At 38.0% G+C, this 13,268-nt stretch overlaps 1 protein-coding gene across 1 annotated transcript in view; it reads left to right on the top strand.

Moving 5' to 3' along the window:
* The window catches only part of PRR32 (proline rich 32), a 209,159-nt gene extending 196,138 nt beyond the window's left edge, over positions 1-13,021 (top strand). Inside the window, 3 exon segments of the mRNA XM_044234823.1 lie at positions 10,601-10,802; positions 12,027-12,244; positions 12,247-13,021. Of these exon segments, the coding sequence (XP_044090758.1) occupies positions 10,783-10,802; positions 12,027-12,244; positions 12,247-12,920 (912 nt within the window). The 5' untranslated portion in view covers positions 10,601-10,782 and the 3' untranslated portion in view covers positions 12,921-13,021.
* The last annotated feature ends 247 nt before the right edge of the window (positions 13,022-13,268 follow it).

Here is a 13,268-nt window from a genome sequence, read left to right as displayed (position 1 = left end):
TTCCTTCTCTGGAGCAGTTGTAAAATTTCCCAGTAGATATTACAGAGTTCTGGGAACAAACAATCCAGCAACTGGACACTCCATATATTACGTTAGCTGGAGTTCCCTAGAGAGTGCTTGAGTCTCACCACATGCCTTCAGTCCAAAATAATCTGATCATTTAAAAATGCATAAAACAAAAACAAACTAACTAACTAACTAACTAAATAAAAATGCATAAAACAGAGTAAAACAAAACAAATTTACGCAGAGGTGTATAAAAATAAAGTAGCTACATGGATTAAGAACAAAGGGACTATCCGATTTTGAAGCCAGGCCTTAGTAATAGTTTTCTATGTGGTCAAAGGCCAATGGTGGGGGAAAATAAAAAGTCTGTGATAATTTGATCTAATTCCACTGGGAAAACAGTTTCTTCTTAATTTGTAAGACAATGACACAAGTGTTTTAGCCCCAAATAGTCTGGATATTATTTTAGATCTCTGAGATAATATTCTTTGTTATTTAAAAATACTCTTGTTTGGTAAAATGATGTTAAGTCAAAAAATCAAATGAAATAGAAAGATTCAAGAATGAAAATTGAAATCCCTCTTAAAGTCTCTTTGTAGTAGTTCTTAGGAATACATTTAATTTGACAATTTTTTTTTTCCTATTCAAATCCTTTTTATCCTTTGAAGTAGAACTGCAGTTTTCTCTCTCCTGAGAAGTCCTCTGTGATTAAACTGGTTAACTTCCACCCATCTTTGCTTTTGATTATTTTTAAGGAAAATAATGTAAACATTCTACAATTACATATTTATTTGAGATGACTCATTTTTATTTCCCCAAATGAATGTAAGTCCCTCAAGCCAAAACATATTTTATCTCATATGTAGCGGCTTACATAATATTTGATAGTACAGGAGACATCCCATAAGTCAATAATTGTTGTCTTGTCTTATACTACTCATTTCCATCTTTTTTTTTTTTTTTTTTTTTAAATTTTATTTATTTATTTGAGAGAGAGAGAGAGACAGTGAGAGAGAGCATGAGCGAGGAGAAGGTCAGAGAGCGAAGCAGACTCCCCATGGAGCTGGGAGCCCGATGTGGGACTCGATCCCGGGACTCCAGGATCACGCCCTGAGCCGAAGGCAGTCGTCCAACCAACTGCGCCACCCAGGCGTCCCTACTCATTTCCATCTTAAGGATTTATAAAAGGATGCAAAAATTAAAAATCTGAATTTTTTTAAAAAGATTTTATTTATTTGACAGAGAGAGATCACAAGTAGACAGAGAGGCAGGCAGAGAGAGAAGGGGGAAGTAGGCTCCCTGCTGAGCCGAAAGCCCAATGCAGCATTCCATCCCAAGACCCTGAGATCATGACCTGAGCAGAAGGCAGAGGCTTTACCCATTGAGTCACCAACGTGCCCCCAAAATCTGAATATTTTAACAAGCTTCAAAATTTCATTGAGATTTGGGAGCAATTTTACAATTTACATTAAATGATGTACATTTAAAACTATGTTTGGTTAAATAAAACATAAATTTTAAAACTTTTTGATCTGGGGCTATAACTGAACCTAACAAGAGTTCACTCACCTGATGCAGAGTAAACAAATAAAAACTGACATTGAGCTTCTGCATGAAGAAGGACAGGCTATTTATTTGTGTGGTGCCACCCAGGAGGATGAGGGTGGGGGATGGGCGAGGGTTAATGTTCAAAAGTTCCAAACTCTCTGTAGCTTGCAAGTGAGGGTTTTAATGGCAAAATTTGGTGCAGGGGTCTCCTCTCCTGAGTAGGTGGATGTCACTGATTGGAAGCCCATGAAGTCATACTAGCAGGTGTTCTGGTGATGCTTCATCTGGTTCCCTGGAGGTCTTTTCCATCTCAAGAGACTAGGAATCTGAAAAAAAAAAATCTTCATTCTTTATGTTACAGATTTCATTATGTACATCTGACGATTCTATCTTTAGGGTGGTGCTGATTAATTACTTGTAAACTGGTGGTGTTGCATTCTGAAGGTTCCTAAGATTCCTTAACTGGTCCAGTATTACTCTAGTATTTATGCTTTCATCTGGACTAACAAGATGGATGCTAGCTTCAGAACCACTTTATACTCTTAAAAAAATAAATAATGCATAAAAATAAGTAATCTTTGATGTGAGAAAGCCGTTAGGGTTCAAAGCCAACAACCAAGAAAGAATTCTTAAGACATCTTTTTTGCAAAAAGGTGGTTTTATTAAAGCACAGGAACAAGATCTGTGAGCAGAAAGAGCTGCACTGGGGTCTTGAGGAGTGGCTTATTATACACTTTCAAGTTGAGAGGTGGTTAGGGATTGTATAAGTTTCTAAGGAATTTTAGAAGCAATGTTCCCAGGACCTTGAGGAGGCTAGCTCTTGATGATAAAATATCATTTATTTGCATAAACCTTATCACAAGACCCTTCAGATGTATATTTGGGGGGCATATGCTTGGGGGATGATTGCCAACTCTATCTTGGGGAATAGAGATAAAAAAAGTTTGCAAAGGAATTTGTATATGTTAATGTTGACTTACAGCATCCTGGGGGTTGGCTAAGGTTGCCTTTTGCCCTTAGCAAAGCAGTAACATCCAGGCAGTTGAGTCCCTAGAGGAATATTGCTCTGCCTGTTTTAAGGACTTGTCAATGGGTTGGCTGTAGATAGTAAGGAAATCTCATAATTTTTCTTCTGCCTTTGTTTCTCACATCAATCTCTATACTCAGTGTGGGGCTTGAATCCACAACCCTGAGATTAACTGTCTCAGGTTCTACTGACTGACCCAGCCAGGTTCTCCACGGGCCATTTTATACTCTTAAAAATTATTCAGAACTCCACAGTGAGTTTTTCTTTAGGTAGGTTATATCTATCAATATTTATTGTATCAGAAATTAAAACACAGGGATATACAAGCACATATATGTTAATCATCAAACCAATGACATCTCATGTCATGTAGCCTCTGGAAAACACCACTACTTACTCTTAAGAAAGTGCAAGTGAAAAAAGCAAACAATGTCTTCATGTAAGAGTGAAAATATTTTGACCTTGTGGACTCCCTAAAAGGATCTTGACAACCCTAGTTTTCCCTAGACAACACTTTCAGAGTTGCTGCTCTGAATAACTAAACTCAACACAACTGTTCAAAAGTACTCATATTTGGAGGTTTATTGAACAATAAGAACGGAGGCATTGGTTATGGTCCCAAAAACGTTTTATTTTAGTGTTCTCATACCTGTATCTGTATGTTCTGTATGTTAGAGAATAAAAGCGACCACTAGAAGGCTGGGTCCATCCCCAGAAGACTAGGCTTCAAGGCCGTAAGACCATCTAGTCAGTATTTCTCTGTTGTGATCTTCAGTAAATATTTCCACTGCAGATAACTGGATCCCACTACAATCAATTAAATAAGAATCTTGGAGGTGGAGCCCAGGAATCTGTTATTTTAATAGGATCTCCAAGAAAGTGTGTTACTCAGTAAAATTTGGGAACCACAGATATAAATACATGTATAGGTTACCTAAAAGAGTGCAATAGTTTGTACCACCACTTGCTCTGGTTTGCCCATATGCAGAAAGACCCAGTGTCTCTAGAAGGTTTCATCACTTTGTTCAGATATTACTAGGGGGCTGTTGAGACTTTGATATTTGAGTAAGATTACTGTTACCTGCTAATAATCTTCCAAGAGGCACTTTCCCATTGTCAGACCCACAGTCTGATCTTTTCTTCCCCTTAATAAACACACATACCGGGGCACCTGGGTGGCTCAGTGGGTTAAGGCCTCTGCCTTCGGCTCAGGTCATGGTCCCAGGGTCCTGGGATCGAGCCCCGCATTGGGCTCTCTGCTCAGCGAGGAGCCTGCTTCCTCCTCTCTCTCTCTGCCTGCCTCTCTGCCTACTTGTGATCTCTGTCTGTCAAATAAATAAATAAAAAATAAATAAATAAACACACATACCAATTCACTACTCTAAAAATGAAAAGTGGAAGATCTGAAACACTTCGAAAATGAAAGCAAATAAATGACCTCACAGCACTTGTAATTATCCAGGACTTCTGAACAAATGTAACAACATAAGCACACAGCATAATTCAGACAAGAATTAAGAATGGTCTCTGTGGGGACACCTGGGTGGCTCAGATGGTTAAGTGAATGCCTTCAGCTCAGGTCATGATCTCCAGGTCCTGGGATTGAGCCCCATGTCAGGCTCCCAGTTCAGTGGGGAGTCTGCTTCTCCTTATCCCTCTGCCTCTCCCCCTGCTTGCGCTCTCTCTTTCTCCATCTCTCTCAAATGATTAAATAAAATATTTAAAAAAAATAATAGGGGCACCTGGGTGGCTCAGTGGGTTAAAGCCTCTGCCTTCAGCTCAGGTCATGATCCCAGGGTCCTGGGATCGAGCCCTGTGTCAGGCTCTCTGCTCCGCAGCAAGCCTGCTTCCCTTCCTCTCTGCCTGCCTCTCTGCCTACTTGTGATCTCTGTCTGTCAAATAAATAATAAATAAAATCTTAAAAAAAATAATAATAATAAAAATAATGGTCTCTTGGGATGGGTTTTATTATTTTAATTTTGAGTTTCATGAGCAAATTTTCTCGAACACTGTATTACTGTCAGTCTATAAAAATGTTAACACTTCCTTCAGCAACCTATTGATTTGACCACTTAAGTGGTGTGTGGGGGGCAACTGGAATGGGAAAAAAACTATTTTTTTCTCTAAACGTAGCAAACCCTTCAGAGAATCAATCAACTCTTCACCATCAGGGAGCCAAAGCAACTTTTTTTTTTTTTTTTTTTAATTTTCAGGCCTTTCATTCTAATTATCACAGGATCTTTCAGTGAAGATTTCCTGCTGTGAAACACAAGTTTCCAAAACCCAATTAAATACATAGTCAAATATGAAAATGCAGACTTGTTATCTTAATACAGCTACTGCATTAAATACAACAATGGATAAGATTTATGAAGCACCAGTTAAAAACTTTCAAGTATTTACAACATGGGGCTTTTTAAATAGTGTAGCTTATCCTCCCCACCTTAATGATTCAGGAAATGAAAAATGGCCTTAGGTGTAGGTGGAATAGGTGACTATCCAACAATGCTATTTACAGTATGCCCTAAAGTCCTCTTGCCTCAGAAATATCATTCAGTTACATTAGCCTAATATATGTGAAGTGTTTACAGATTGCAAAGCAGTTTCACATAATTATCATATTTAAATTTCTCAACTGCCTTGAAATAGTTTAAGAGGTATCATCATCCCCATTTTCCGTATAAGAAAACTGAGTCTAAAATGTACAAGGCAAAGGATTACATTTTAATTACCTAGTATTTAACAGTTACTTCTCACACAGGATTTAATATAATTCTATCTATAATATCACTTTACAAATGGGAAGAGTGAGCTTCAGAGAATTTAAGAATCCTGCCCAAGATCACAAAACTGAGAAGTTGTAAAGCTGAGACTTTAAACCAAGTCAGTGTTCCTCTGATTCCAGAAGCAAAGTTCTCAACAACTTGGCACATATGATTCATTTTAATAAAGTTTGATAAAATGTTTTCAACCTGAATTTACAGTGTCTTAATTACAAGTAAGAAGAAATTACTCTAAAGTAGTTTTTGTTTTTCAAACCAAGAGCTCAAAAAATTAAGTATGAATAACTGCATAACTAAACTGAACACAACTGTTCAAAAGTAATCATATTTGGAGGTTTATTGAGCAATAAGAACTGAGGCATTGGTTATGGTCCAAAAAAAGTTTTATTTTAGTGTTCTCATGTCTGTATCTGTATGTTCTGTATGTTAGAGAATAAAATAACTCCTTTGCTCACCAATTAATTCTAGCATGGGGAATATACATATATGTATATGTCATCATTATAGATTTATGGTCTAATGGGCTATAGTAAACTAACATTTTTCATTAAGTTTCCTTGTTTTACATATTTGTCCATGTTTGTATCTTAATTTACAACATATACCAATGTGAACATAAAATACTTTTATTTCTAAATTAATACATCTCTCTAATTCAGAAAGATATTCTCCAGAGTTATCATTAATAGCTCATTGGACAACTCAACCCTACTCCCTATTTCACCCAACACACACAGAGTTAACTCTAAGTTCTTCCATTTGCTCTAATACTAGAAGGTGGGTGATCTAACCACCATTATAGGTTCAGCTTCATCTTAGTGCCATGGGAAAAAATATGAGGAATCTTATATCTGCAGCTCAAGAGTTCAACATTAATTTAAGCTTAATATTAGCAATATTGGGCACATATTAAAATTAGTTTGTTAGTAATAGTCACTCAATGCTGTGTTATGGCTAATTTATTTTTTCTGTCATCAACCCAGTTGCTCCATACAGAGTTTTTAGCTTTACCATCTTGCCATAGTACCACCAAATGCCTAATCATCACCTGCTGCATCCCTGCATAGACTGCCATTTTGGGGTGTTTTGCAGCTTGAATAATTTCTTTATTGCAGAACTACCTTAGGATGAATCAGTAAGCCCATGAATTAAATAAACTAAACTCAGATCCGGTACACATGTTTTGATCTGAGCTACCCCTATGATTCACCTAGAGTTACAATTAGGAAGCTAAGCCGTTAAATGGAAGAAATGTGGGCTTTGATGTCAGATTGGCTATGTCTGAATATTGTCTGCCATTTACTAGCTGTGGGGTCTCAGAAAAAAAAAAAAAGCTTAACTTCTCCAACTCTTTTTATCATCATCCCTAAAATAGGTATAATAATAACAACTGCCTTAAAAGTTTTCTCTAAATATTAAATGAGACAAAATATATTAGATGACTGATACAGAGTGAGTGGTAAAAAACAAAACAAAACAAAACAATTTGGTTTCCTTTTCCTTCCCCCCACCCCCATCTAGCTTGTACTGCTACTTAATTTCCAGTTCTCACTCTCAGGAAATCAAGAAAAAATAGAGTAACAGATGTTCAAGGAAGTGATAGCTTCTGATTTATACAAAGAAATAATCCGTTTTGGAGTAACTGCCATAAATACCTGATTTGAAACTTTTTTTTTTTAAAATCTGGAGCAAAGAACTTGAGAAAAACAATGACAATATGTTGAACATACAAATAGGTCCAACAGTGAGGCATATATTGTTAGTTGTTTTTGCAAGTGCTGGTGGTGAAGTAACCATACTCTCACTTGTTTATCCTCATCACTTACCACACAGGGTTTGCAGAACAGCTGGTGGCAAAGAGGATAGGAGTACTGCCTATAGTTTTGCAACTGAATAATGCTGTCTGACACATTTTGGGATATAATCATGCTTTTTAAAATTTGCTTAATTAAATAGCAACAGACCCTTGAAAATATCTGGTCTGTCTTTGAGAAGTACTTTTCAATATCCTAAACTTGCAGAACTTTCCAAAAGAATAGTTACATTGCATTTTGAAAGTGAGTTAAGGGATGGAATCTTTTGGCAACAGTCCCCCAGAGATCAGCATGACAATCTCTTCATCCCTTCCTGATTAGCCTAATGGAAACAGAGAAAGCCATTCTTATGTCTCTATTCCTTGAGTTCTTTTTCTAAGTAAAAGAGAAAGGATGTATTTTAAATGAAACTTTGCTTATACACATACACATCTGCAAAATTTCTTTGAATAAACCCAACAGCGTGATTTGGTAGTATAACCACATTTAATCGTAATTATTTTACAAAAGTAAATATAGCCTTCTACCATCCTTACTTAGCATTTCGACAGTCTTCAAAACCTTTTGAGAGGTATGTCATGTATAGAGCTGTGTCATGAAACAAGAGGCCATGGGTAATGAAAAGCATTTATATCTTAGCTGCTTTCAAATCTAAGCTACTTTTTGGCAAATTCTCAATTTCCATTACCCACGTTTCCCTCTCCAAAACAGTCACTCAAAGAAACAAACAAAAAAGACATACATTTTAGTACTGCATTTTCAGAACTCAATGGATAATTGAGGTAGCTCAACGATCTCTTTTTTTTTTAACTTTATTATTATTTATTTTTAATTTCTTTTCAGGGTAACAGTATTCATTGTTTTTTGCACCACACCCAGTACTCCATGCAAAAGGTAGGTTTTGAGATGATTCCAGTTTTCCTTTAGAAAATGTGAGTGCCTTTGAATATTACCTGATTGGTACCACTTGACTATTATCTTACTGATCTTGCTCTCTCTAGACAGTCCAAGTGGTTCTTTAATTTCCATTTCTGGCAAATATGAGCCCTGGATGGGATTAGAAATCTGAACTAAAAAATTCCAAAAATGGGGGCTCCTGGGTGGCTCAGTGGGTTAAAGCCTCTGCCTTCAGCTCAGGTCATGATCCCAGGGCCCTGGGATGAAGCCCTGCATCTGGCTCCCTGCTCAGCAAGGAGCCTGTTTCCCTTCCTCTCTCTCTGCCTGCCTCTGCCTACTTCTGATCTCTGTCAAGTAAATAAGTAAAAGTCTTATAAAAAAATAAAACTAAATTTAAAAATTCCAAAAATTCTCCTTCATTCCTGCTTCCATACCTATTCTTGACACAGAATACCATTTCCTTTTTTGCAATATACAGCACATTGATCCTCCCATGTGAAGTATTTCACAGCTACTTTAACCTAAAATTACAGTTCCTTCTTCTGAATTTTAATTGTGGTATTAGTTTACAACATGTAGTGAGTTGTCTGTATTTATTTTTATACAATTCTTTGATTCTTTTATAGATGTTATTTTGTTCTCCTAGAAAGTCTGAATATTCCTTGAAGTCCCCATTAATTGCATATTTAACTTTTTGATATAAGGCACACTGAACCAAATTGTTAATGCAGTAGGCATTCAATAAACATTCATTGCACAAAAGCTAACAAGTTGCAAGGCAAATCTGAGCTAGTATCTATAAATTTATAATACCTATTATGGTTTTGGAAAATTCTCTGGTGCCATTGGCTTTGTCACTGTGCCCAGCTATTTGATGTCCATATTATACTTCACTTTTATGTAATCCAATTAATATATTTTTACTAAACAGACATTTCTAGGTAAACCAGCCCATGATGGCAATAGTTTGATAGGCATAAAAGGGTTTCCTGGGGCTTCCTTGCCATTATTCAGGGAAAAAAAAGCATAAAATATATAAATGTGACTTACCACCTATTAGGCATTAGCACAATTTCCCTCTGACATAGTAAGTGTTAAGAAAGTTCTAATGCTCCACTACAGTTATATTGCTAATAACAATTTTTCTTACGTAAAAGAGCAAGGAAATAATAAACTGAAGAAAAATATAAAGAAAGCTGGAGAATCAAGAAATTTCTTAATAGTGAACCATGCTAGGCAAGTGAATAGATTCTTTTGGGAGAAATGTTGGAAACATGCCGCTTTCATCTTTCAAGGAGATTAAAAAAACAACAAACAAAACAAAACAAAACAAAAAACCCTCAATGCTGTACATACTTGGACAAGGCACCCTGGCAGGAAGATCGGGATTTACAGACCCAAAAGGTTATTTCTATCATGAATTGTGTTGCTTCAAAGCACTGACAATTTCTTTGCATTAGTATTTTATACTTATCCACTGCACACATACATGCACACACAGTTACACACACATTCCATATATAACTTGAAACACATTGTATTTGAGTCTGTTATCTTTCTTTAAGAAAGAATATGTAACCTTTGAAATATAACAGCATATTCTGATATTGGGAATATAGAAAGATTTTAAAGTCTTCAAGGTATTGTCTGAAAAGTGCAAATCTCAGGTAAATTTAAGTAAGTGAGCCAAGTTTATGGCTTTATCCTAGAGCAAGATTAGTAATTTTAGTGAGGGGATGGCCATTGTAATTTCAGAGCAATCAATCTATATATCAATGGCAGAAAATAAAATCTGGGGAAGCATACTAGTTTAAAGTGGAGGAGGAGAATGAAATTTAGGCTCAAAGAACAGAAAGTGCTTTCTGCAAAGAAGTTACAAGGTGAAATCTGAACTAATATTCATAAATTTATGATATCTGTTATGCCTTCCATTCCCCTTCCCCTTTGAAGACAAGTTCACAGAATTCTATTTCAGGAAAAATGTATATTTACAGAGCTCTATTACAGGAAATATATACATAACACACTCACAGAAGCACACATGAGCGTCAACATACAGAACCAGTAAACTAGAAGGTAGAAAAAAAAAAAACGGAGAGACTAAAAATTAAAGCCAATATGATTTTTAGGGTAATTTTTTTATGACGCTATTTTTTCCCCAACTTCAAAAAAGAGACTCAGATTGAAAACCAATTTAACCCTATAAATTTCTGTTCTCCATCATGTATGCATCTTCAAAACTGAAATTTTAAATTAAATGACTAGGCATGGCACAGTGCTCAATGTTAGTATTTTCAAACACAAGGAAGAAACATGGTAACTTTTAATAAAGTACCAGGCCTCCATGATTCTTCTAAAATCTTTAAATGATTTGTCTTTCCATCTGGCCTGCAACAGGGTTAACTTAGCGAAAAGTCTTTACCATCCATCTACTATGCAAAAAGGAGTCTTACATTTAGTTTCAAAGGAGTGTCACAGATTTATCCCCTCCTCCTCCTCACTCCTATCCTCCCTCCCTTCCCTAGCAACTGTTAACCTCAGAAAGAGAACTCCAAATCTAGAAACAGTTGGTCTCTGGCTTCATCCAAGTTGCCAAGCAGCTCTAAGGCAGAAATGCAAGTCCTCTCTCCAGACTGAATTGGCCTACATCAGCATTCTGCTGGTTTTCTCTATCACTTCACAAAGGTTTTCCTGATCAACTTTTTGCATGGCTTGTATTGAAAATGTGTAAGTACAAAACTGTATAGTACTGTTTAATTTTGAAGGCAAAAGTCATTTTTAATTGTTTTTTGTGTTACTGGGACAGGGACAAGTGGGCTGGAGAGAGTGAAGGAAGGGATCACAGACAAAAACCTTGCAGGATACAAAATCTGGTACTAAAAATACCGGATTTAAGGGCAGCAATTTTATTTATTTATTTATTTGGCAGAGAGAGAAATCACAAGTAGTCAGAGAGGCAGGCAGAGAGAGAGGGAGAAGCAGGCTCCCTGCTGAGCAGAGAGCCCTGATGGGGGCTCAGATCCCAGGACCCTGAGATCATGACCTGAGCCGAAGACAGAGGCTTAAGGCGCGCAGGCGCCCCAAGGGCAGCAATTCTTAAATGTAATTTTGAAACAAAATTGCAAATCTTTAGTCCAAATAGTTGGTGTTAAACTTGAGGAAATTCGTTCTCTAGGGTGTGGTACGGGTTGAATGAAAGAAAAATTTAACAAAATTCTGTTGCAAATGGTGAATGATGCTTCAGAAAGACAAACACACTGGAGCATTTTTTTTTTTAAGGATTTTATTTATTTATTTGACAGAGATCCAAGTTGGCAGAAAGGCAGGCAGAGAGAGAGGAGGAAGCAGGCTCCCCACTGACCAGAGAGCCTAATGTGGGGTTTGATCCCAGGACCCTGGGATCATGACCTGAGCTGAAGGCAGAGGCTTTAACCCATTGAGCCACCCAGGCGCCCCTGGAGCATTTGTTAACACAGATAACCTTTCTTTTACTTCAGTGGAGAAAGAAGAAAGAAAAAAAAAATTCTTTCCTTACAAAACTTTCTAGAACACTCGTGCCATAATCTGAATGCTGGGCTTTAGTGGAGCATGGGTCCTATGGCGGGACTGGAAAGAGCTGCTGTTTTCTATGGCAAGCCTGCGCATGCATCCTTTAAAGAAACTCTCTGGGTCTTCGCTTCCTTGCTGCGTTGATGAGGTGGGGAAATGAGGAATGGGGTGGAGCCACAAGAAAGCCATAAAGGAAAATTGGGGTATCTGTTTAAAAGAAGCCATCCGGTATGGTGAGCATGGGCTAAAAAAGTCCTCGCTGACTTTACGTGGGAGGAGATAGGCTCTCCCTTTACCTTTATATAGGTATATTTCAGCGAGTTTAATCAATCACATATTTCCAGATACTCTCAGATCACTGCATTTCCTATTTATTTATTTAATTATTTCTATTTTTGCAAGCCTTGGTGGGCACGGCCCTTCACCTAATGGAGCAATTGCAGATGAGTGTGGGATGCGGGAGTCGCGTCTGGAAGACATGTCCCTCCAGCGTTCAAGTTCTATGCCAAAAGAAGATGTGGAGGCTTGGGGCCACCATCGCGTCCTGCTGAGAGCTCCTGTCAATGTGTTGACTGACCTGTCAAGAGAGCTCCCCTCTGAGACAGCAGGAGCTTGCATTCCTGTCACAGTTCCAGAGCTCACAAACACCCCTATGGGCCACCACCTGTTGTTACTGAAGAGTCCCTAGCAACACCAGAAGTAAATAGCTCTGAGGGGTTGGCAGACTGGAGGCTTAGAGAACAAGATTCTATTAATGTGTCCCAGGAATTCTCTGGCAGCCCTCCAGCACTGATGATAGGGGGGGCAAGGGTGAGCAGGGGAGACACCCAGAGAGGTGGCAATAATGCAAGGTTATACCTGGTTTTGCCAGGTCAAGGGTTCTTTCCATCCAGGGGTCTGCAAGTTAGAGGCCCCCCACACATCCCTACCGTTAGATCAGGGGTAATGATGGAGCTGCCTCCAGGAAATACAAAAATGGCCAGCAAGGAAAGGCTGGCTCATGTTTCTTTCCCACTGGGAGGCCCTCAGCACCCGGTGGAGAACTGGCCTAAGCTTCTCCCTTTGTCTTCCAGTATTGCTGGTTTACCTTCTCACCCTACTGCTCACTGCTTTATATCTCCTCGACCTCCGAGTTTCAGTCCATTTCTTGCTATGCCTATTGTTTTTGCTCCACCCCCAATATTTGGTCCTACCCTGCCTTCTTATTTGGAAAATTTTCCTTCCTGGGGCATGCCTGCTCCTGCGCTCTCAAACAGAGAACAACTGATGACAAAAAAGGGCTGGGGGAAAAGATGAAAATTACTCATTTATGTTTTTATATTTGAAAACCCCCTATCCTCTTACATTTTACTTGCCTTATGTGTTTGGAGATTCAATAAAGATTCTGAAGTTTGAAATATTGTGAATTGTTTTTAAAAACGCAACCCCGGGAGCTTAAACTTTGGCTTTTGTTTTCTAACTTTAAGGAAATTAAAGCAGTAATGTGCTAGTACTTTCTAAGTAGCTTAGTTGAATCCCTAGTCTTGGCTTGCTCCTGTGTGAGTGGGGGAGGGTCAATAGTGTTCTTGCAAGGCCAGATCTAGGGTGGGGAATTACTATCTACCTAAGGCTATGGGGGTTGCTCACAACAGGATGGGAAAAATA

This window comes from Neovison vison, chromosome X (assembly GCF_020171115.1).
Source record: "Neovison vison isolate M4711 chromosome X, ASM_NN_V1, whole genome shotgun sequence".
Classification (NCBI taxonomy): domain Eukaryota; kingdom Metazoa; phylum Chordata; class Mammalia; order Carnivora; family Mustelidae; genus Neogale; species Neogale vison.
Note: the sequence above shows the minus strand (reverse complement) of the source record. Positions and strands in the feature narration are given on the sequence as shown.